General features: G+C 41.9%; 1 protein-coding gene across 1 annotated transcript in view; it reads left to right on the top strand.

Annotated features, from left to right (window-relative positions):
* The window catches only part of LOC122797635 (fer-1-like protein 4), a 1,984,889-nt gene that overhangs the window by 1,004,103 nt on the left and 955,369 nt on the right, over window positions 1-25,417 (top strand). The window contains exon 20 of the mRNA XM_044066179.1: window positions 1,133-1,240. Coding sequence (XP_043922114.1) covers window positions 1,133-1,240 — 108 coding nt within the window. The remainder of the gene's footprint in view (window positions 1-1,132; window positions 1,241-25,417) is intronic.

Raw genomic sequence — 25,417 nt, 5'->3', positions numbered from 1 at the left:
CAGACTACATTATTCAATTCATTTAATGAACCCTCTTTCTAAACATGTCGACCATATGCATTATAAAACAGTTATTTTTCTGCATAAAGCTTCACATCCTAAGTATGAGTCATAATTCACAATTTTATTTATACCACTGCACCTTAGTAAAACATGCTTTCATACCTCTCAACTTCTTAATGCAAGAAATCTGGACAAAGCCTAAAATAATGGGGGGCAAAGGGCCAAAAATAGGGACAGATTTTAAATATTGCTCTTATAAACTTAGAAAGATGTTAGAATAATAGGATTTGTGTCAGCATGCATTTTCTGAAGGAAGTAAAGTCTGAAACTCAAATATATGTCATTATTTGTTCATTGACTTCAATCCTCTGTGATTTGTCAGAAAACCACAGATTTTATGAGGAACAGACCAAATATTTGAGGCAAAAATCTGTACAGTTGAGCAGTATGTATGCTTTATATCCTCTTCTGTATTCATGAATTCTTCCATATTGCAGAATTGCCCCATTAGGAACACTGCTTCCCTGATTTCCTGACCAAATTTTCCATACAATGTTTAAATATCATCTCTGGTGTCCTCTTCAAAAACACAATACGCCCTGTGCAACCAATCCACTCAAAAAAAAGTAAACAAATAAATTAATATTTATTACTATATTTGGATTTTTGTCACCCAAAATGTCACTGCATTTATACACCAGTCATATAATGTCTTGCATCATGATATTTACAAGTACACGCCTAGGTCCAAATTGCTGAAATGCCTCACACACACATACACACAGAATGTACATAGTGATACCTTCATTGTCCTTGACAGTTTAAATCTGATATAGCTGCCATGAGACAGATGAGTGCACAGACTCCACAGCAGTTATCTGTCTCATGGCAGCAGGTGCAGCTCCTCGAAGAAATACGCTTTCACAAAAAGCTACACTTAAAATGTAATTTGGACAGTTTCTGATAAAGTGTTCTTAAAAATAATGGGTGACAGATTCCTGTATCTGTGGAATTAAATACTGCTTAGTCTCCATTGTTTTTAACTCTTTATTGCTCTTTTGCAGTTAAATAGACAGGCATACTTTATAACAGACCTTAAACATCTCACCATGACTGCTCCTGCTTGCAGCCTCAACTGCCAGAAGATGTTTATCCTCAAGAAATGGAGAAGGATGGAGACCAAAGATTCTTCATACCAGATGGGATTCGTCCTCATTTAGAACCATATAGAATTGAGGTAAATATGTTAAAAAGGCCTACTATTTTTTTTTGTAATCTGCAGTCAGTCTTATCAAATGTTCATGTCAGCAAAGTAAGTATTTTAACAAAGTATATCTAAAATGGATTCCATGTATGGTTTAACTTTCTTTTGTACAACAAAGCTTTATCTAATTAAAAATGAATGATGCTGTTGTTACTATACACAGTATTAGAATTACTGATGTTCTGTAGTCCTATCCCACCTTCATTCTTACATATGGGTTCGGGGCCGATCCTCGGCTCCGACTCAGCTGATTACAAAGCTCAACGTCTCGACGGCTCGTGGCAAGGTATGGTCATCCCATAATGCACTAGTAACAATCCCCAGATCTTGTTTGCCGGTCTCTGAGTTCAGAAGTGTTCTCTTTCTTGGCCGTGGCTAAGTTGGAATATTTTTTTCTTCAAATATTTATAGTGTTCTTTTTTACTGTAAAGTTAGTTTAGTATTAATAGCTTGCTGTTGTTAACTTGCGAGTAGTTAGTGTGTTTCTGAAGTTTTATTGCAAATTGTTCTTGCTAATTATTGGCCGTTGCTTCCGTAGGCCTTCCTTAGTGGTATCCCTTCGTTTTCTGTTGTGCTAGTTTTTTATTAATCTTTCTCAAGCATAGGTCCATTTTTTAGTTAGAGGACCTATTTTTGCCTTTTCTGTTGCTTGTTTATTCCCTATCTCACCTACCCTCTGTTCAGCTCTTGGTCCATTTAAGTTAGTGGACCTAGTCCTCTATTACCTTTCTTCCTTGTGTGTTGTTTCTTCAGCAGAGCTAGGCCCGTTTATGTTAGAGGACCTAGTCCTCTGTTGCCTTTCTCCCTTGTGTGTTGTTTCTTGAGCAGGGCTAGGCCCATTTAAGTTAGAGGACCTTGTCCTCTATTGTTATTGTCTGTCTACGATTATAGTCTGTTGTCGTTGTTGTGGTAGTATGTGTCTAAGGAAATTAAAGACCATAAACCTTCGGGTTTTAAGAAATGCCTAAAATGTTCACAAAAAATGTCCCTGACTGACTGGCATAGTATTTGTGTTTATTGTTTGGGAGCCATACATCTACAGGAGTCATGTACTTTTTGCCATTCTTTTAGTTCCCGGGTTCTCCAGGAAAGGAAGAACAAACTGATTTTGAAAAGTCTCCTTAAACCTTCCTTTGAGCAGGATTTAACTAGTTCTTCCTCTTCTCAGTCCAGGTCTCCCTCTTCAAAAAAAAAAGAAGGTTAAGTCAGTGAAAAGACAGTCTCCTACACTGACTCACAAATCAGGACCTCCAGAGAAAGTTGCCAAAGTTGACAAACCTTTTACCTCTTCGGCTCCTCTGCCTTCGGATCTGGTTGAGGTTATTGATATAGACCTTACAGTTTTGGCCCCACGTTTTTTGGAGCCTATAGCTGAATCCGTACCTTGGAGCTGGTCAAGAAACTTACTACCAGTATCCACGACACTTAGATCTCCAATTTTGCAGAGATCTCGATCCCCTACCTTGTCTTCCAGATCCTCCAGGAGTCTTTCTGAGGAGGATGTCGAGAGGGTGTTGCTTAAACTTTTGAAGTCGTCGGCACTTGAAAATTTGTCGGCTCTGACCCAATCAGTTCCAGAGCCGTCTAAGGCCATATTACCTGCTTCTGTTCCTCCTCCGAGCCATGCTGGACTTTGAGCCAGATCTATTGGTGCAGTTTGTTGTGGAACCATTTGTTCCAGCACTCCAAGTTTCTTTCTTGGAGCTGTGTTCCACCCTGACACCTTCAGTGCTGACCTTGATGTCTAGGAGCCGAAGCTCAACAGTCAGCCCCGATGGGGACGCTCGGACCCGAACTTCTTCAGTTCCGAGCCTACCTCTCGGTACGTTGGCTCAGCTGAGCTCAGATCCTACATCAGTTTCGGAGCCAATCGCTCTGGAGCCAGGGGCTACTTCCGCTTCTTCTGAACCGGTGGTGTCCTCGGAGCCGGGGGGATCTGCCTTTGAGATGATGTGGCACGTGCTGTCTAGATCTTCAGCTCTACAAAAGGATACCGATGTTCTTCCCTCTCAAGCTCCAACCTCTGTCTCAGTACCATCCCTCTCTCATGACAGCAGAGACCTGCAGCCTCAGGAGCTCCCCTTGGGTGGCCCCCAGTCTTTGAGACCCCTCCAGAATACCCTTCTGAGGAGCCTCCTTGGAAGAAAACTTGAAAGAGGAAGTATGTAGACTCCCCCAATGAGTCCATCACCTCTAACACTGACCTCCAGGAGTCAGAAGGGTCCCCTAGGTCATGCTCTGATGATATCTCCTTCGCAGATATCCTAGAGATCCTGAAACAGAGAGGCGGCTGGCCCACCATCACCCCTTCTGATGAGGAGTTAGTGTACCTGAAGGCTTTCAGGTCTCAACCTTCAGCCTCTTGGGCATCTCCACCTTTCGATGAGCTGTTAGATTTGGTGAGTAGAAAGGTGTGGGGAACTCCTGACACTGTGGAACCAGTCCCTAGAAGGCCGAACAAATTATTTTCTGCTCCTAAGGAAAAAGAGTTTCTGACCAAAGGTGTAGCTGTAGATCCCATGGTGGTGGCAGCAGCCACAAAGAAAGAACTAGCAGAGACTTCCTCATCTGTCCTACCCACCGAACAAATAGTCTCAATCAATGGGCAGATACAGAAAGCGTATTTTTTTTTTCAGCGGCTTTCTTCACTCAGATTGCTGAATTACCTCACCCATTTCACTAGGCTTCAAAGAGATCTCCTAAAAGAGCTGGGAGATACTCTCCAAGGTACTTTAAGTGAAGGAGTCCCTGAGAAGGTTACTGCTCAGTTGTCCACATTAAACTCTATTGCTAACTCCTCCATGAGGCTGATATCTTACGCAGCAGATTCAGGAGTTTCCCTTAGGAGACACTCCTTGATGCACTTGTGTAACTTTGCAGAGCCCTTCAAATCTACATTTACCAATGCCCCCTTTGACAGTTCCTCTCTGTTTGGACCAAAGGTAAAAGACACACTCACCAGATGCGAGCAGGAAGGGAAGACTCTCTCTGCTGTGGGAGCACAGTTTTTCATCCCTTCTAGACAATACCCTAAAGGTCAGAGAGGGGGAAAAACGTGGTTCAAGAAATCTCAGAGATTTTTCCCAGATGCACAAGGTGATTCCTTCTCTAGAGGCAGAGGAGGAGGAAATAGAGGTAGATGTCACCCAAGGCAGGGGGGGTCTGCAAAATCAGGGGGACTGCAATCCTTTTCGTGGACGTCCCTATCAGCGGTCCTGAAGTGAGGCCTGGCTGCTCTTCTCTAGAGACAGTTGGGGGTCACTTTTTTTGTACCCAGAAGCCTGGCATGACATCACACAAGATAGGTAGGTACAAAGGACAATTTCCAGAGGATACTCCATACCCTTCTGTTTTCCACCTCATCTAACCAAGAGAATCTCAGATGTTCCACCCAATCACAGAGATCAAGCAACTATAGAAGTCCAAAAGTTGCTTCAAAAGAGAGTCATCCAAACCATCCCCGCAGACCAGATAGGATTCGGAACTTGCTCCAGATTCTTTTTAGTGCCAAAATGAACAGGGGACTGGAAGCCCATCTTGGATCTCAGCAAGTTAAATGAATCAGTGAAGAAGTCCAAATTCTGAATGGTAACACTGCAGTCTATACTCCCTGTGTTAGGGAAAGACAATTGGATGTGCTCCATAGACCTCCAAGATGCGTACTATCACATAAAAATGGACAGAGCATCAAGGAGTCATTTAAGCTTCTGGCTGGGAGCCAGTCATTACCAATTTTGTGCTCTGCCCTTTGGTCTCACCACAGCCCCCGGAGTGTTCACCAAATGCATGGCGGTAGTAATGGCTCACTTGAGACATCTTGGATTCCAAGTCTTTCCATACCTGGACAACTGGCTCCTGACTGCCAACACCAGGCACCTACGTCTACAAGCCAGGGATTCAACAATCTGAGCCTGTACTCAGCTAAGCATCACTAAAAATTGGGAAAAGTTTGTTTTGTCACCCTCTCAATATGTGACTTTTATAGGCACAGAAATAGACAGAGTCGCAATGATGGCTCACCTTCCTTCAGACAGAGTGCAGAATCTAAGACAATAAATATACAGCCTGCTTCCCCAACACAAAGTCAAAGCGAAGACAGTGCTCAAACTACTGGGAACCATGGCCTCTACTATAACTCTAGTTCCATTAGCCAGACTACATACAAGAATTCTACAATGGCTACTCTTTTCCCAGTGGTCTCTTCAGCAACTGCCTCTGTCTCATCCCATTTTAATAATGGAATCTTGCAAAAAGAACCTTCGTTGGTGGATCCAGTCCAATCAACTAACGAGAGGGAGACCATTCATTCCTCGCCAACCCGTTGATACTGTGACCACAGATGCCTCCCAGATGGGGGGGGGGGTTATCTAGGAAGCACAGTCCAAGGCACATGGCAAGAACATGAGGCTCACTTGCATATCAATGTTTTAGAGATGAGAGCAATGCTGCTAGCGTTGCAAGCACTTCACGACTTTCTTCCTCTAGGGACAATAGCAATCCAATCAGACAATATGTCAGTGATATGGTATATAAACAAACAAGGGGGAACCCGATCCTACCCCCTATATCAAGAGGCTCTATGTGTTTGGCAGTGGTGATATCTTCCCAGCGCTTTCTAGTTGCAACGCATATCCCGAGGAGAACCAATGTGATAGCTGACAAGCTCAGCAGGGCAATCTTGATGCCTCACGAGTGGTCTTTGAATCAGAAAGTCGAATCAGATTTTCCACAAATGGGGACAGCCTTGCTGCAATCTGTTTGCCACCCCAATGAACACCAAATGCAGCAGCTACTTCACCCTTATCCCCCCCCCCCCCGGGGGAGACACTAAGAGACGCACTTGTCCATAATTAGCCCTTGGGACTTCTTTATGCTTTTCCTCCCTTTCCGCTAATATTGAAAGTTATCCAGAAAGCAAAAACTTTGGGAAGCAGAATGATTCTCATCACTCCTTACTGGCCTCATCAGATTTGGATTCCCTTTCTCGAGCCCCACCTTCTGGAAGATCCATGGACTGTGGACCCAGTACCAGACCTTCTGACACACAGGTCAGGCACGTTCCATCCCTGTCTCCACACCCTCAGCTCGACAGCATGGCTGCTCCACTTCCATCCCTAGTCAGGCTTCATGATTTCTCCCCTGCGGATACACATATCCTGATGTCATCTCAAACTTTCTACAAAAAAAAAATTGTACGCTAGCAAATGGAAAAGATTTTCTCTTTCGGCACAAGCTAGGAACATAGATCCATAAACAGCCTCCATTCCCTTAGTATTAGAATTTCTAACCGATCTTTTTCATCAGGGATCAGCTGCTGCTACAATCAAAGTTCAATTAGCAGCTATCTCCAATTGTCATTTGGGGCAACATGAACCTAATCCTATGGCTCACAGATTGTGTAAATCATTTTAAAAAGGCATTAACTTACTAAGACCTCCTTTTTAAGAACCTATATCTCCCTGGGATTTTAATTTTGTTCTTTCAAAACTTACCTCACCACCTTTTGAACCTTCACATACATGTGATTTAAAGTTCCTTTCATGGAAGACCATTTTTCTGGTAGCCATTACATCCATGAGAAGAGTGTCATAGCTGCAAGCACTCTCAGTTAAACCTCCTTACTTTATATTCCTTAGAGACAGTTTCCCTTCGCACTAACCCTTCCTTCGTCCCCAAGATTTGTTCACAGTCAAATATTAATCAAACTATTAAACTGCCAGTCTTTTTTCCAAATTATACAAACAAAGTGGAATATAAGTTTCATCAACTTGATGTACACAGACAGTTAAGGTTCAATCTACATAGAACCAAAGAGTTCAGGAGATCAGACCAATTATTTATATCTTTTTCGGAGACGAGAAAAAGAATGCCAGTCTCCAAGATAACGTTATCAAACTGAATTTCAAACTGCATATCTTTTATTTACTCTTCTAATGGCAAAGATCTCCCATTCAGAATTAACGCTCATTCCACCAGATCTATATCCACATCTGCCGCTTTTCATGCCAGAATTCCAGTGGACAGTATATGTGCAGCAGCAACTTGGGCTACCCCTCATACCTTTATTACTCATTACAAATTAGACCTGACCTCCAGGGGTAGATCCTCCTTTGGTTCCACGGTTCTTAGGAGTATATTCCCACGAGCCACCCAGGAAAAAGGTGCTAGGGACGCTGTCCCATATGTAAGAATGAAGGCAAGATAGGCCTACAGAACATAAAGAAGTTATGTACTTACCATAACGTTCCATGTTTGTAGTCCATCTTGCCCTTTATTTTTAGGAAACCACCCACCTAACCCCGTCCATGTATCCTTGGAGGATCGGGAGACAAGATAATGTCTATCTTTCTTAGAGTTGGAGACCTTTCATCTTTTGTTTTTCCTTGTGGAAATACCTTTATATCACTATTACAGACAGCAGCAAACAAGATCTGGGGATTGTTACTAGTGCATTATGGGATACCTACCTTGCCACGAGCCAACTTAGAGACTTCAAGCTTTGTAATCAGCTGAGTCGGAGCAGAGGATCAGCTCCAAATGCATATGTAAGAAAGAAGGGCGAAATGGACTACAAACATGGAACATTATGGTGAGTACATAACTTCTTTTTTTTGTTTATGTGATCACATTTATAAATGTTCAGCCAGTCAAACTGAGTATTTTGCAAGTATGTGCTTTCATGGGAAATATTATGATTCAAAAAACAATTTAAAAATGGCAAGAGATCTGAGAAAAATATAAATAATTGCATGCATTGATTTAAAACATGGTTTGTGTTATGAAAAAGGTTCAAACATTGACTGACATGCAACATTCTGACAAATTACGAGGTATAATCTCAAATGATAGAACACGCACACACAGACACACACACAGACAAACGCACACACACACATAGACACACACACACACACACACACACACACACACACACACACACACACACACACACACACTGATGTGCTTCAGTGAGATTGAAATTAAAATATGTACAGTTTAAGCCCATCGATAATAGAAAGGATAAGAAGCAATTATATGCAAACTGGTTATATCATCTTATTCACAGAGATTAGTGAGAAAGACAGAGAGAGAATTACTTGGTACATTTGTTTTTGCCTTTGACTCTATTTTTTGGAAGCTGTACAAACTGTTATTTTAATAATATTTTGGTCTAGGCCTATGGGCTGAGGTAATAGATAACCTCACCATACAGGAATCTGTTTCTGCTAGTTTATCACTTTGCTCAGTGAACCAGATTATTGCAAGCATACTCTGTTTGGAGGTAGCAGGCTGAATGCATGGGAAGGTGTGCAGGTTTAATCTTGGAAGGCCAACAGCGGTTTCTGCTCTCATCATGCTTTTGCATGTGGTACGTGTGGTGCATTATTATCAGTGCTCCATATTTCAATGGTTGGTGTAAGTGGCTCAGGATGGTCATGAGCTATAGTGTTTGGATCCCCTCTAGTACCACCGCAAAAGTTCATCTTTATATCTTATCTTTACTCTATGGCACCTATGTCTCTAATGGATACAGGCAGCCTGTGAATGGTTCATTTCCCAGGCTCCTGCTTGTAAACGCTTTATCCCCCACACCCTTGCTTACACATACCAAGGGTACCAGAACTTGTCAGAAATTTGGGATGCATGGCTAGGCTTAAAGGCCCCCAGTGATCATAAGCCTAAGACACATCTATGAACCAATGATCTCTTAAAAATCTTAAAACTGATGGCCAAACAGATTAAAGTCTAAACAAGGCACACAGATATGAATCATTAAACTACTTTCTAAGTATAACCTGCCACAACCACATGAAAGAAATATGTACCGTGTCCTGGGTATGGGTCTACACCATACACAAATAAGCTTCACACTGAACACCCTACTAAGCAGATTCTTTGGCCTAGCTCTCCAGATGCCTTCTCAACATTCTCTCTGTTTCACTGCCTTCCACTGCTCACTTCCACACATTAACTGTACCTTAAATAAACTCTTACATATACACACACACACACACACACACACACACACACACACACACACACACACACACACACACACACACCCACAATAACACAAACACACACACACACACACACACACACACACACACACACACACACACACACACACACACACACACACACACACACACACACACACACACACACACACACTAATTTCCAGTGAAGGCTGGTATTATTTCCAACACTACAGCCTTCTATTCTAACATGAGGTAGTAAACTGCCACCATCCACATTATCAAGTTTGAACCACCCAGTTATTGTTTCGCTCTGCTAATATGCCAAATGATTACAAACAAAAGTGATGAGCGGTCTGGCCAATTAGTGATGGATGGCAGCAGGTTATTACTATTTATCAATAAACGACCTGTTATAAATTAATAAATTAATAAGTAAACAGATCACTAGGCACAAACTATTTAAAAGTGAATAAATATATACTTTCAAAAATGAATTAATCAATACAGCCAAATTGTACATGGAAACAGAAAAAAAAATCATTTTGATCAAACAGAATTGAAGAAAGAAAAACATCTTCATATAGCTAGTTATACAATAGCTGAATGTTCAGAACACATCAGACAGAGACAAAGTGCAGAGAGCTCACAGGTCACAGGCCGATGGGTATTTCTTCTCATCTGTTCTTTTTCTTTGTTTCATGTATATCTTTTAATAGAGCCCAAAGTACTCTCAGCTGTACAGATTTTTGCCTTATATTTTTGGTCTATTCCTCATAAAATTGTATTTTTTTGACAAATCACTGGGGTGATTTAAAGATTAAAGTCACTAAATAATGATAATCATTTGAGCTTCAGGCTGGTATAGGGAGAGAGTTAGCTGATATGATGGACAGAAGGAAGGTTGGTATATTGTGTGCGCAAGAGACCAGATGGAAGGGGAGCAAGGCTAGGTGTATCGGAGGCAGGTTCAAATTGTTTTATCATGGTGTGGATGGGAGGAGAAATGGCGTAGGCATTATCCTGAAGGAACAGTATGCTAAGAGTGTTTTGGAAGTGAAAACAGTGTCAGATAGAGTGATGTTTATGAAGTTGGAAATCGATGGTGTAATGATGAATGTTGTTAGTGCATATGCTCCACAAGTTGGGTGTGCGGTGGATGAGAAAGAAAAATTTTGGAGTGAGTTGGATGAAGTGGTGATGACTGTACCCAAGAGTGAGAGAGTGGTGCTTGGAGCAGATTTCAATGGGCATGTTGGAGAAGGGAACAGAGGGGATGAGGAAGTGATGGGTAGGTATGGTGTTAAACAAAGGAATGCAGAAGGTCAGATGGTAGTGGATTTTGCAAAAAGGATGGATATGGCTGTGGTGAATACGTATTTTAACAAGAGGGAGGAGCATAGGGTGACATACAAAAGTAGAGGAAGATGCACACAGGTGGATTATATCTTATTTAGAAGGGCCAGTCTGAAGGAGATTGGAGACTGTAAAGTAGTGGCAAGGGAAAGTGTAGTTAGGCAGCATAGGATGGTGGTTTGTAGGATGACATTGGTGATCAAGAAGAGGAGGAGGAATGTGAGGGCAGTACCAAGGATCAAATGGTGGAAATTGAAAAAGGGTAATTGTGAGGTAGAGTTCAGGGAAAAGTTAAGACAGGCACTAGGTGGCAGTGCAGAGTTACCAAATAGCTGGGTAACTACAGCAGAGCTAGTAAGGGAGATGGCTAGAAAGGTGATTGGTGTGACATCTGGAAAGAGGAAGGAGGACAAGGAGACCTGGTGGTGGAATGAGGAAGTACAGGAGAGTATACAGAGAAAGAGGTTGGCAAAGAAGAAGTGGGATTGTCAGAGAGATGAAGAAAGTAGACAGGAGTATAAGGAGATGAGATGCATTTCAAAGATAGAGATGTGGCGAAGGCTAAGGATAAGGCATATGAAGAGTTGTATGAAAGGTTGGACACTAAGGAGGGAGAAAAAACCTGTACCGTTTGGCTAGACAGAGGGACTGAGCTAGGAAAGATGTGCAGCAGGTAAGGGTGATAAAGGAAAATGAGGAAAACGTACTCACAAGCGAGGAGTGTGTGTTGAGCAGATGGAAAGAGTACTTTGAGGGGCTGATGAATGAAGAGAATGAGATGGAGAGAAGGTTGGATGATGTGCGAATAGTGAATCATGAAGTGCAGTGGATTAGCAAGGAGGAAGTAAGGATAGCTATGAACAGGATGAAGAATGGCAAGGCTGTTGGTTCAGATGACATACCTGTGGAAGCATGGAGGTGTTTAGGTGAAATGGCAGTGGAGTTTTTGACTAGATTCTTTAATGAAATCTGGGAAAGTGAGAGGATGCTGAGGAATGGAGGAAAAAGTGCTTTGGTACCGATTTTTAAGAATAAGGGTGATGTGCAGAGCTGTAGTAACTCCAGAGGGATTACATTGATCAGTCACAGCATGAAGTTATGGGAAAGAGTAGTGGAAGCTAGGTTAAGAAGGGAGGTGATGATTAATTACCAGCAGTATGGTTTCATGCCAGGAAAGAGCACTGCAGATGCGACGTTTGCTCTGAGAGTGTTGATGGAGAAGTACAGAGAAGGTCAGAAGGAGATGCATTGTGTCTTTGTGGACTTTGAGAAAGCATATGACAGCATGCCTAGAGAGGAGTTGTAGTATTGTATGAAGAAGTCGGGAGTGTCAGAGAAGTATGTAAGAGTGGTACAGGATATGTACGAGGGTAGTGTGACAGAGGTGAGGTCTGCGGTAGGAGTGACAGATGCATTTAAGGTGAAGGTGGGATTACATCAAGGATCAGCTCTGAGCCCTTTCTTATTTGCAATGGTGATGGACAGGTTGACAGACGAGATCAGACAGGAGTCCCTGTGGACTATGATGTTTGCAGATGACATTGTGATCTGTAGTGAGAGTAGGGAACAGGTGGAGGAGACCCTGGAGAGGTGGAGATATGCTCTAGAGAGAAGAGGAATGAAGGTCTAAGACAGAATATATGTGTGTGACTGAGAGGGAGGCTACAGGAATGGTGAGGATGCAGGGAGTAGAGGTGGCGAAGGTGGATGAGTTTAAATACTTGGGAGCAACAGTTCAGAGTAATGGTGAGTGTGGAAGCGAGGTGAAGAAGAGAGTACAGGCAGGATGGATTGGGTTGAGAAAAGTGTCAGGAGTAATTTGTGACAGACCGATACCAGTAAGAGTGAAAGGGAAGGTCTACAAGAGAGTAGTGAGACCAGCTATATTATATGGGTTGGAGACAGTGGCACTGGCAAAAAGGCAGGAGTCAGAGCTGGATGTGGCAGAGTTAAAGATGTTAAGATTTGCAATGGGTGTGACGAGGGTAGACAGGATTAGGAATAAGTACATTAGAGGGTCAGCCCAGGTTGGAAGGTTTGGTGACAAAGCCAGAAAGGCAAGATTATGTTAGTTTGGACATGTGCTGAGGAGGGATGCAGAGTATATTGGGAAAAAGATGCTAAGGATGAAGCTGCCAGGTAACAGGAAAAGAGGACGGCCTAAGATAAGGTTTATGGATGTGGTGAGATAGGACATGCAGGTGGTTGGTGTGACAGAGCAAGATGCAGAGGACAGGAAGAAATGGAAACAGATGATCCACTGTGGCGACCCCTAATGGGAGCAGCCAAAAGAAGATGAAGAAGAAGAAGAAGATTTGAGTTTCACACTTCACATCCTTTAGAAAATGCATGCTAACACAAATACTGTTATTCTAGCAACTTTCTATGTTTATAAGAGCAATATTTAAAATCTGTCCCTGTTTTGGGCCTTTGTCCCCCCATTTTGTTAGGCTCTGTCCAGATTTCTCACACTAAGAGGTTGAGAGGTATGGATCCAACTGAGTAAGGTTTCATATTTAGATGTTCTTTTTTTCTTTTTCTTTTTACTTAGTTTTGAATAGCTATTATCTTAACAAATGTTTTGCTTTTGTACCCTTTTAGCTTCCTGGTATTGGAATAATCACATATCTTGCAATCAAAGTGCAGAGCAACTCCAAATCCCAGTTCCCAAATCTGCTTTACATTTCACATTCTCTGCATAAATGTTGTAGTTCAGAGCAGAAAGAAGTTGCAATTTAATTTGCAAGCATTTTATATTCTTTCTCTTCACAGCAAAATGTCACAAGTTCCCACATCTTTCTGTGCCACTGCGAAACACACATTGCAGATTGTTGTTGTATCTTTCGGCTTTTCCCGGTTAGGGGTCAACACAGCGGAACTCCGGTCCGCTAATGATTGGCAGTAGATTTTTACGTACTGAGTTGCCAGCTCTGCTGCACAACCTTCAACAAAGATACGCCCATTCACGCATGTCTCCACAGAGAAGACGCTTTATCTGAGACTCGAACAGGACAATGTTTTCCTGTGCGGCGACAACGCTACCGCAGCACCACCACACACATATTTTTAGTTCACTTGCTTTAGGTTTTACAATTTTTAAATGACAACAGCGGGATTCTATTATTAAATGCTCAACTTCTCTGTCCTTTATCTCCCTATTTACTGTCCCTGCTATGAATAAACAAAAATACATTTAAAATATTTTAAATTGACTCTTTCTCTCCACTAGAACTGTACCTTACTGTACTGTGGTTTCACTTTCAAAAAACTTTTATCCCACCCTAGAAAAGCTTGCTTTAGTCTCTAATTCACTGATGTCATCAAGACCACTGAATACAGGTAGTTGTCTGGCCAATTCCCTCCCCAAAATGACCACCACAACCGTCCTAAAAACCCACCCATGCTGTGATGTCACAGCTCCCTGGTCCTTTCCCTACCCATACAGAAAATAAAGGCTAGAACAGGGAAACAGTACATGAGTCAAGTTTCCTGCTGTGAGCTATTAAAGACAGCAGGTAACAGCTCAAATTACCCTTAGCACTTTGACAGCTAGGGAAATTAGGTGTAAAGGGGGATGGGAGATGAGTCAGAGTAGTACAATTCAGGCTTCACAAAAGGCTGTAGTTTAGCCATTTTAAAAAGAAGCAGCAGTAAAAATCACTCTGAAAGTCTGTTTTATGGCATTTGCACTGTTTGTGTTTTAAGTAGTCATTGAATGGCATGAAATGTTACTTAAAACTAAATGACTGAAAGGCAGCAGTGTATGCATGTAAAATCAATGCAGTGACAGGAGCTTTAGGAAGAAAGAGGCGTGCGTGATGTAATTTTTTTACAGACAAGCACTGCATTGTAGGATATCTAGAGGCAGCCTAAACAATCAGAATTGCTTACTTTGGTGCCCTGAGAAGCCATGGTTATGTAGTAGATCAAAATATAGAGAAAAATGGAAGCCCTTTCATGGTCACACATGTTGCTGCTGTCAGTGTGAACAGTGGCATGCCATGATTGTACCTGCAACACAGTGACTACATCTCTCCATTTAAAAAAATATAAATTGTGCATACTCTGTGTGGGATTCTGAACAGCAGTAGGGGTTAATGTCATGGCAGGAAAAGTGGAGGTAATGTAATGTGACAATTTCCCTACAAAATAGTAAGGTTGTTTTTTTCAGTACTATTCAAGAGACATAGGACCAGGTGTAGGACATGGATCGTGTGTGTCCCATTTATTGTTTATATGTAGGAGGTGTTCTTTTTGGTGCTAACTCCCATATGCTGCTGTCTATGCTGAGGTGTACTGTAGGTGATGGTTACATCTGTCAGGTAGGTAGTATACAGTGTGAGTTTTTTAACTATTGCACACACTTCTGTTGTTGCTACTGACACATTAGCTTAAGTTTGATACTGTGGGGAGAATGGAAGTGGTGCACCTATGCAGTCCAAAGACATGCATTAAGTGCAACTCTTATTCCATATCATTCCATGTCAGGACTGTGGATGTGGGGAAGTGTGTGTGTGAGCGTGTTTTTGTGTGTGTGTGTGTGGTTTTGTGTGTGTGTGTGGTTTTGTGTGTGTGTGTGTGTGTGTGTGTGTGTGTGTGTGTGTGTGTGTGTGTGTATACGTGCGTGTGTGCGTGTGCATACGTGCATGTGTGCATGTGTGCATACGTGCGTGTGTGTGTGTGCGCATGTTTTTTGTGTGTGCGTGTGCATGTTTGTGTGTGTGTGTGTGTGTGTGTGTGTGTGTGTGTGTGTGTGTGTGTGTGTGTGTGTGTGTGTGTCTGAAGTAGTAGTTGGGGGCAAGGAGATTCAGTAACTATGACTTGGTTTTGTAGCAGACACACTTGTCTTGCCTGCTTCATGGATCACAACAGGGGAGGATTATTCTAAGCTCTCTGTAGCACATTTGAATATCTTTTTCCTCCATGTGTACCGGGGTATGGTGTGCATGGATTGCAAATGTACTTTTGAGGGAGAGGCCTCCACACATTCTCCTGTAGGGGGACGTATGTGGATAATAGTAGGGGACTACATTCACTTACTGAGGGATGTGCTATTGTAGGCACCATATACACACACACACATAGACAAAAACACTCACGCACCCACGTGCATGCACACACACACACACACACACACACACACACACACACACACACACACACACATACAGATATCAGATGCCCTGTTTCAGTTAAGCACACTTTTGAAGCACACACACTGCACTTGACAAGCATGCCGAATGTCAGAGGTATAGATGTTGTCCAACACTGGTCAACCTCAAGTCCACAGCTAAGCCTGTAGCACTACCATGCTTTTTGAGAAGAACAAGAGGCATTTCATGACACTTGTAATATTACAGAGATGCAGTATGTTTACCACTGTGTCCCATGTATATAAAAGCATGAGTTATCCTAGATACAGCTGTGTGTCCACAAGGCTTCATCCTCAAGGAAATGTTACCCCTGCCCTGTGTTAATGTAAGAGTCAGAAACACAACTAACCTGCTGCTGCCACATGGATGGCAGCTGTACACATGGGTAGTCATGCATTATTCTTGCTATGTAATAGGAGTCTTGTGAACATTAAGCAGTCTTGTGCTGCTGAAGAGGGGTATAGCATGCATGACCTGTTTCCAACTTACCCATATATTTCTTCAATATCATAGTTGTCATACTTGAAGGTGACCATCACTGAAAGGGTAAATTCTCCCAGGGTGGTAAATGATGTCTTGCTACAGACCCTCCATAAGCATGTCTGATGGATGCCATTGTATGACAGATTTGACTAGGCTTTCTGTACACACAGGTTCATAAGTTCATAGGTGTGTACTAGGCTAATGGCCCCTTAGCCTTTACAAGCCTAGCCCATAGGATTACCCTGGCATTGTGCCACCCGACCTTAGTTCCCAGTGCCTCTGTCGAGTAAAGCCACTTGGAGTGATCCCTGGGGTGAGCTTTCTATTTCCCATCCACTTATCAAGATTTCTCTTGAAGAGGGCCAGTGAGATGCTCTGCTTGACATGTATGGGAAGTCTATTCCATAGCATGGGCAGTCTCTAGGTTATGAACCTGTCCCTCCAGCATGTTTTGTTGATTGTGATAATGAGGTTGAGGTCTTTGGAGCATGTGGTGCGGAGGGATTGGGATTTCTTTACATGTAGCATTTCTAACAGAGCTGGGTCAGACATAGCTTTGTAAGTCAAGCAGTGATCGCCTCTAAGTAGGCGATATGAGACAGAGAATAGTTTGAGTTTTTTAAGTCTGTCCATATAGGACAAATGTTTAAGGCCTGGGATCCTCTTTGTGAGGTACTTTTGCGGCCTCTCCAGTTGTTGCAGGTGTCTAGTGAGGTACATGCCAAATAGGGCACTGTATGTACTCAATGATTGGCCTAATGAAGGAAGAGTAGACATCTGGTAGAATCTTAGTTATAAGAGTGTGTCTGTAGCCAAAACTAAATATATGGGCAGGTCTATAGATGGGAAACAATGAGTGCAAAGGCAGGCACTAAGGGAACCCACCTGGCACAGCAAAGGAGATCCATGGCTAGGGGTCCACCAACAAAGTTACCAACTAAAAGACATCGAAGAGTTCCTGGCATCTCTGAAGTTTCAGAAAGTTCAGGAATCTATGGTGGAGTGCTTGACTTGGGTGGTTTATTGCATGGGATGCCTCAAATGGCCACTGGCAATGCCCATGGTGGGTATTTACGAACATGAAATAGCATCCACAATATTCATACAGTTTTGGGTCATACATATAATAAACATGGCTTCTTTGTGGATACAGGAACATTGGGCTTAAAAGTGCAAAGTCAGATGGTTTAAATTATGTTAACCACATTTTCCAAAGTTTTCTATTATATAGGAGTAGTTTCATTGGTCTGCAGGTGTTGGTGAATGGTTCATTTGTAGACTTGGTAATGCTAATGTGTTTTCACTGGGGCTACATTGTCAGGTTTTTTCACCATGGATATAGATCTGCCTGATATTGGGGAATTGACTGAGACCAGTGAAGATGGCAGCAAAATCTTGGTACAGTCAAGGGGTCACTTTATTAGTTTATATTAAGGTAATGTAATGGCCACATTCCCACACTCTTTCACAGACACAGTTCCTGTGCCTTTACAACCTGGCCTTAAGGGCAGGTTGAAGCCATCACATCAGGCCACAAAGTACCCTTGTCTCATAGAGCAGAGTCACACTTGGTTGCCATCAGCTTGCTTCAGCATGCTGATGGCCGACCACACCATGTGTACCACCCCATCCTGATCTGATTGACCAATGCAGCCATAGCTTAGAGGATTATGGTAGCAAGTGCAATGTCTGTGTGATGATGTACAGGAATGCCTAGACTACATGTGCAGCATTATGTAGAGCTGGGGTAAGATCTCTGAATGCTTCAAATGTCCCTGTGTGATCACCCATCATAGCCACTGCTCTTTCCATGGTTGGCCCACCTCTGTCTCCAGTAGAAAAGCCCACTGTGGGAGGGGGAGAGCAAGTCTAGGACCCATAGCACCACCACCTCCACACTGCGGGGTGTTCATGCTGAGACAAAAAGAAGCACATCCTGCTGTTCACAATCATTGAACTCCTCATGCTATTGACTTTCCTAACAGAGAATGATCTCTTTAATGGGAACATGCAAAGATGTCCTGTAGGTGCCCTAGACCTATCCATCAAGCTCTAGCACAATACTGCATCATCAGCTGGACTTGTGTCCATGCACACACATGCACACATACACACACACACACACACACACACACACACACACACACACACACACACACACACACACACACACTCACACACACTGACCATTGTCAGTTACAGCAGAGACGAGATATTCACTGTAGCACTCCCCACTTGCCTTGCCCTCAGTACTATATTACCTGGTTAGCCTGTCTTAGATGCACAGCATGACCATGCACTGAATAGCACAGTCTCTGCATATGTTTTTACCGTTATATGCTATACTTATTCTGATCCATAGTTTTGGACCAGCCTTTGCCTTGGCCAGTGCCGTGGTGTGCTGTGGCCAACTTTGCCTCACACCATCACCCCTGCAAATAGCTCTCCCACAGCACCCTCATCAGGCAGCTCTGCTTATGACTCCAGGACTCCCTCCTTCTGAATATCTCAACTCTGCTGTATCTACTTGTGTATCAGCATGTTGTATGATAATGCATACACTGCAAAGACATTACTGGATGTTCCAGAATAATACTGCAGTGCATGATCAGAGACATGTAGACAGAGGAAGCAGACCTTTAGCAGTCCAAGCATATACTCAACAATATTTCTGGTCTGTTCTGTCCAATGTTATATGTATCATCTACCATGGTGTGTGACCTTCAGTTTTGTGTTATTAGCCATGGCTCCATGGGATATCCTGCATTGCTAATAAAACAGCCCTGTAGAAGATCACATTGCACAAACCAGTATTATAAGTCACATGAGTGCCAGAGGTGGGAGTCATGGGCACTGCATGGGTGGCCTACTGACACATTGTGTATTGTGCCATGTGCATTGCAGACCACATGGCAGTTGAAGCAGTGGAATGCTTGAAGGTTGAAATATCATTGTTGTTGCTCCCCAGATGGAGTCTTTACTGTGATGTAAGTGCAGTCAATGGCTCACAGTACCTCAGGGAACCAGGACTTGTCGTAACATGCTCACATGATGTTTCTCTCCTCTGCAGTCTGTGGGTACCAATATGCTCCACCACATTCTGTAGCATGGCATCGAGAAAATGGTGTAGTATCCTTGAGGCAGATGCCTGGGATGTTCCCCCACTGGCCGGTGAAAGGTCCCTGTAGCTAATATTTTCAAAGCCCCCCATACTTTGGTGTCCACAGGGTTGGATACTCCATACTTTACATAAACCTGCATATGAGAGTGACACATCTTGACTAGTTCCTGCATGGTGTCTCTATCCACAAGGTAGAGCTCCACTATTTCTGTGTCATAGAAGGCATAGTATACTAGAAATGGAGGGATAATTTGGTGGCACCTAGGGCAATGATGCACACCTGCATGACTACTGGCTGAGACAACAACTTCTTGCATATTCATGTTTACTAAAGTGGCAACTATCCCATATATTTTCATGGTCTCTCTCTCTCATAATTCCAGGTTTTTACTGTGGTCACAACTCTGTCAGCAACATCTCATCACGCAAAATATTTATATTTTTGAATCATGACACCATACTATTTATTCTCATTTCCATCTGCCATTTTCAACATTTTAATGATGTTGCTTACTTCCATATGATTATACCCCTGGCCACAGCATTTATTGGCCCTTCTGCAACTGTGCTCGATGTGTCTCTGTATCACCTGCACGTATCCACTCTTTGTGCAAATTTAGCTTCAGAGATGCTCAAAATGTTTCTGAATCCCAGGGATGGTCATTTAAAGTGGAAAAAACAAAGACTGTAAACAAGGCAGATAAACAAGCTATTGGGCTTTGTGTAAAATGTTAACTCATTCCCCCAGTGGAACTCTGGAAGTTTCCACTGTAATTTTCTAATAGGTGAAGCCTAATTTCATCTTTACATTTCAACAGGAATCATAGAGGTTACTAAAGAAATGTAAATGACAAACTCTTCAGCATGTACTGTTTTGATAGAGGTAGTATTCTTTAGGTTCCAGGTTTAAACTAGATCTTATAAGTCACAGCAAACACTAACTATTAAGTTAAAATATTTTGTAAACATCTTACAATATCTCAGCAATTACTTCAGTTACACACATACTTAGAGCAGTATTTTATTTATCCAACGGAAAGCTTTCATGTGACGCAAAGCAGTTCTGTCTGTGCTAATTGGCTGTTGAGATATGTTGAGGAATATGAAATGTATGGCAATGTAAACAGATATTACAAGAGCAACAATTAATATCTCTATCTGCACTAGACAGATGTTAAATATCAATACTTGTCAGTGCTTGCTATTGTGTATGCTTTAAGAAGAAATCTTATAATAACTTGTATGTAGCATGGTTTTGGAATTATTAATGCAAATATGAAAAAACAGTGTATCTGACACCTAGAGGTATCAGTAGGGTATAACTACAGAAACACCTGAAGGTGTCACTCGGCTGTCATGATTAAATAAGCTGATGTTATCCAAGATAACTGAAGCAGAAAGTGACTGCATTAGTAGATCCCAAGTACAGAGATTTTAATGTTTAGGCAGAGCTCAGCTATCTGGTTAAGACAAAGAAATAGTAACATACGTAGCAAAAGAGTGTCAGGTAACCTGACAAGTAGAGGCATGGAAGACTGCAAAAGGGATACCTGCAGTTGCTGATAATGTTATGTAAATACTGGTAAGGTTAAGAAGAGCAAAAAAAGGGTTAGGGAGGAAAAAGTGAGTAATTCTGGGGTAGACTGGAGTTGCAGAACTTACCTTCCCTGGGATTTCATGAATTATTGGACTACAATCTCAGAAAAAGACGTTGCAGCAGTGGTGGCTATCTTAGTGAGAGACGGAGGATGTCAGGGCATAGTGGGATCCTGCTGAATGTTAACATATGGGTACTGAGAGGGAGTGTGTCAGGGCATATTGGGATCCTGCTGAATGTTAACAGATGGGTACTGAGAGGGAGTGTGTCAGGGCATAGTGGGATCCTGCTGAATGTTAAAAGATGGGTACTCAGAGGGAGGATGTCAGGGCATAGTGGGATCCTGCTGAATGTTAACAGATGGATACTGAGAGGGAGGCTGTCAGGGCATAGTGGGATCCTGCTGAATGTTAACAGATGGATACTGAGAGGGAGGATGTCAGGGCATAGTGGGATCCTGCTGAATGTTAACAGATGGATACTGAGAGGGAGGCTGTCAGGGCATAGTGGGATCCTGCTGAATGTTAACAGATGTGTACTGAGAGGGAGGATGTGAGGGCATAGTGGGATCCTGCTGAATGTTAACAGATGGATACTGAGAGGGAGGATGTCAGGGCATAGTGGGATCCTGCTGAATGTTAACAGATGGATACTGAGAAGGAGGCTGTCAGGGCATAGTGGGATCCTGCTGAATGTTAACAGATGTGTACTGAGAGGGAGGATGTCAGGGCATAGTGGGATCCTGCTGAATGTTAACAGATGTGTACTGAGAGGGAGGATGTCAGGGCATAGAGGGATCCTGCTGAATGTTAACAGATGGGTACTGAGAGGGAGGATGTCAGGGAATAGTGGGATCCTACTGAATGTTAACAGATGGGTACTGAGAGGGAGGATGTCAGGGCATAGTGGGATCCTGTTGAATATTAACAGAGGGACAGACAGTGGATAATAATGCTATTGACTAAGTTGATGAATGGGATAATAGAGAGAGCCAGATTCCTGGCTTGTGACAGGTGGTGGTGGTAATTTCTGTGATTCACAAAGACGCCCAAGTCTGCAGGTTACCAGGATCATATTGATCCATTTCAGTGTTAAACCAGGACTACAAAAATTTCATGAACATCATGGTGAAAAGGTTGTTGAAGTATATGCAAACACTTAATTCAGGCAGACCTATGTGGACTTGTTCCTAGGTGCCCAACATCTGACAAATTACTTAAAAACATTTTAATTATTATTGAGCTGGTTGGGGGGGGGGGGGGGGGCTCTACTTTACATAGCTAACTTGGATGCCAAAAATGTAATTGATTGGATGAAGTGGTCTGGTCGATGGTGTATATGCAAAAAGTACTTCATGCAGTTCAATGTGGATGTTTTTCCCACGGGCCAAACTTTTGTCAGATTTCTAAAAAACCTGTTAATCATGAATGAGTTGGTAGAGTGGGGGTTTACCCATGCAATAGTTATTTTTGTTTCTTCTCATGTAAAGTGTTCTACTTATTTAAGGTCCTTAACCACAAGAGGTTTTGTGACCAATTTGCTCACCTTCTATTAATATTGTAAAATGATTTGATAGTGAGGGTTAAATAATTATGAGGGTTAAGATGAATTTAATACAGTCGTGGATGGTAGAGCTGTAATGGGACAAGGCACCAATGTTTGCTCTTTTACCTCCTCTTTGTTTTGTGTTTAGACCCCTTAGCAGAAGTTTTATACATATCAACACTGAAGGAGTAGGAGTTTAAATTATTACTATATTTATATATCCTTCCCCTCTATACTGAGAGCCTGCAGGGGATTTTCAAGTGGTGTTTATGCTTCTGCAAGATTCTGAACAGGTTTTGGGATATGAAATCAGTGTGAAAAAAAAACAAGGCATTGTTTTGAATTCTATTCCTTTGGATCCTCCCACAGGCATTCTGTCCATTCCTTTTGAATGTTTAAAATTCAGATACTTAAGAGTTTAGCTAGTTAAGACTATTCCACTAGTACTACCCATAAGTTATGCTGAGATATTAATGAATTACTGAAAGTTAATTCAGATTTGGTGTCCATTGATTTTAGATTTTTGGCAGTTGGTGTCAGCTCTTTTGCCATAGTTATATTGTTTTCCAGGTATTCCCCTTGAGTCTTGATAGGACCTCTTTATGGAGTAGTGGCATCTTGCTCCTGGCTTCATATGGAAAAATAATAAGAGCTTGAGTTATATGCGATAATATTAACCTTCTAGAAGCTTGTGCATTTTGGTAATTCCTAACTTTGAATTGTTCACTAGAGCTGCACTATTATGATGACTGTATTGTCCATGGAATCAAGAAGGGGGAAGATGCATCATGGGGGAACTTTTAGCGAACTATTATGTAGGGCTAAACATAGGGATGAAAGTGGGGCTTACCTATTGGTCGTTCAAGCATTGGTGGTCAATTGTCTTTTAATTAGAAATTAACGAGAGCAAGAGATTTGAATCTCAACACAGAAATAAATAGAACATGCTGGAGGGACAGATTCATAACCCAGAGACTCCCTACACTCTGGAACAAGATCCCAGCACATATTAAGCAGAGCCCCTCACTGACTCTCTTCAAGAGAAATCTTGACGAGTGTATGGGAGATCGTAGGTTTACCCCAGGGGTCATCTCTGTGTCACTGCTAGACAGAGGCACAGTAAACTAAACCCTATATGGGCATAGTATTCTCATTTCAAGGGGTGGCGAAAGCCACACACACTCTTGCTAGGCTTATAAATGCCCTAGGGCAGATAGCCTAGTATGAACCTATGAAATGTCACTCTAAGTTTCTCTCTCGGCAATGGGATTTATTGTGGAAACTGGAGGAGCACTTTTTTAGGGTTCTTGTCCTTTTCTCTACTGTGGTATAACCCTGGAGTTGGTATATATATATATATATATATATATATATATATATATATATATATATATATATATATAAAATTTAGCTGGGTGAAGAGTTAGTACAGCTATATGGGGGTGCAGGGAGTGCTTGATCCACCCTGCAAAAAAATATTTGTTTGTGTTTTTTAGGTTTTTTGGCTCACCATTTTTGGTATTTAATTTTGGTAAATGATAAGATGAAAAAAAATTGTTTCAGTCACTTGTAGATTCAGCTGTAATCATTATGTATATTTATACAAATAAAGTCTTACATTTCAAATGGCCCTGGCCATTTTGGAGAGGTCATATTGGTCATTTAAAGAGTTTGGTACTGAGAATTCAGTAGATATTACAATGCCTGTTGAATACCTTCTGAGGAGGAGGAGAACTAGGGGTTGGGATATTTATATGAGGAGGAGGAACACTAGGGGGTGGGATATTTATATAACTTTGTAAGTCAAGAACAAAAGCTGAACTACTGGGAGTAGTTTTACACAGGGCAATATAATGTCTCCTAGCATTAATATGAACAGATGCCTAATTTTCAAATGGGGAATTATTAAGTATATAGGTTGTTGAGTGTGACATGGAGGGTATTCCCACAAGATCTTCCTGTTCCACAATGGATTAGTTTAGTTATCTCCTGATAAACAGAAGTAAATAATGCTTTGGAAGGCATGAAGGGGGTTGATGTTATGTCAATTTCTGTTTGTTATAGCTGGGGTTGACAGTAAATTGGGGCTGGAGTGGTCAAACTTACTTGAGACTCTAGTGTTTGGTAAGCAATGGAAGAGTGTATGCAAAGGTTTCCATTATGACACTCATTCCTGAAAATTGTATATATAATTTGGACAAAAATGCCTCTGTATGTATTGGTACATGTCCAGGAAAGCTGAGTGCAATATTTCCAGGAGTGCCGGGCATTTTTTGGAGATGTGAGGTTAAGGAGGTAGGCTTTGGAGTGAAATCCTTCAGAGGCACCATTTACTGTATAACTTCAAGAAGGGGTGTGTTGCACTACTTCAGGCTTGGCCAAAATGGTCAGTATTTATAAGAAATCTTTACTTTTTAGGAATTCCTAGTCATTAGAAAACCCCTTACCTTACAACCATAAGTGATTTTCACACACTTTTGCAAGAAATCTCTAGGGCCAAATCTTGTAGGCTGGAAGAGAAAATTATGGTAAAGTAAACTAATACATGGCTTCCAAGGCTCCAGGCCTATGGAAATCAGTACATTGTTTAGATACAGGCTAGTTTTAGGTCCCTAGTAATGAGGCACCTGCTATTTTTTGTTTGGACAAATTGCAGGTTGACAGACATATAAACCATTAGAGCTTAAATGCACTGGAGTGATAATTTTCACTTCCTACTAATTTGAAGATATTAACAACTGTGCTCATAAAGCTCTTGTTTTTTTTTTTTTTTGGATTGCTTTTCTAAAAGGTGTCTTGACACAATGAAAGCTAATAAAACAAAGAAAAGAAGAAATATTTTCTTCCCTTTTCTAATTGCACCGGCTAGCCTTTCCTTGGTTTGTTCTTTTGCCCTTTTAACTGACTTCTTACTTC

Source organism: Protopterus annectens, chromosome 3.part1 (assembly GCF_019279795.1).
Source record: "Protopterus annectens isolate FY-2018-M chromosome 3.part1, PAN1.0, whole genome shotgun sequence".
In the NCBI taxonomy this organism is placed as follows: Eukaryota; Metazoa; Chordata; order Ceratodontiformes; family Protopteridae; genus Protopterus; species Protopterus annectens.
Note: the sequence above shows the minus strand (reverse complement) of the source record. Positions and strands in the feature narration are given on the sequence as shown.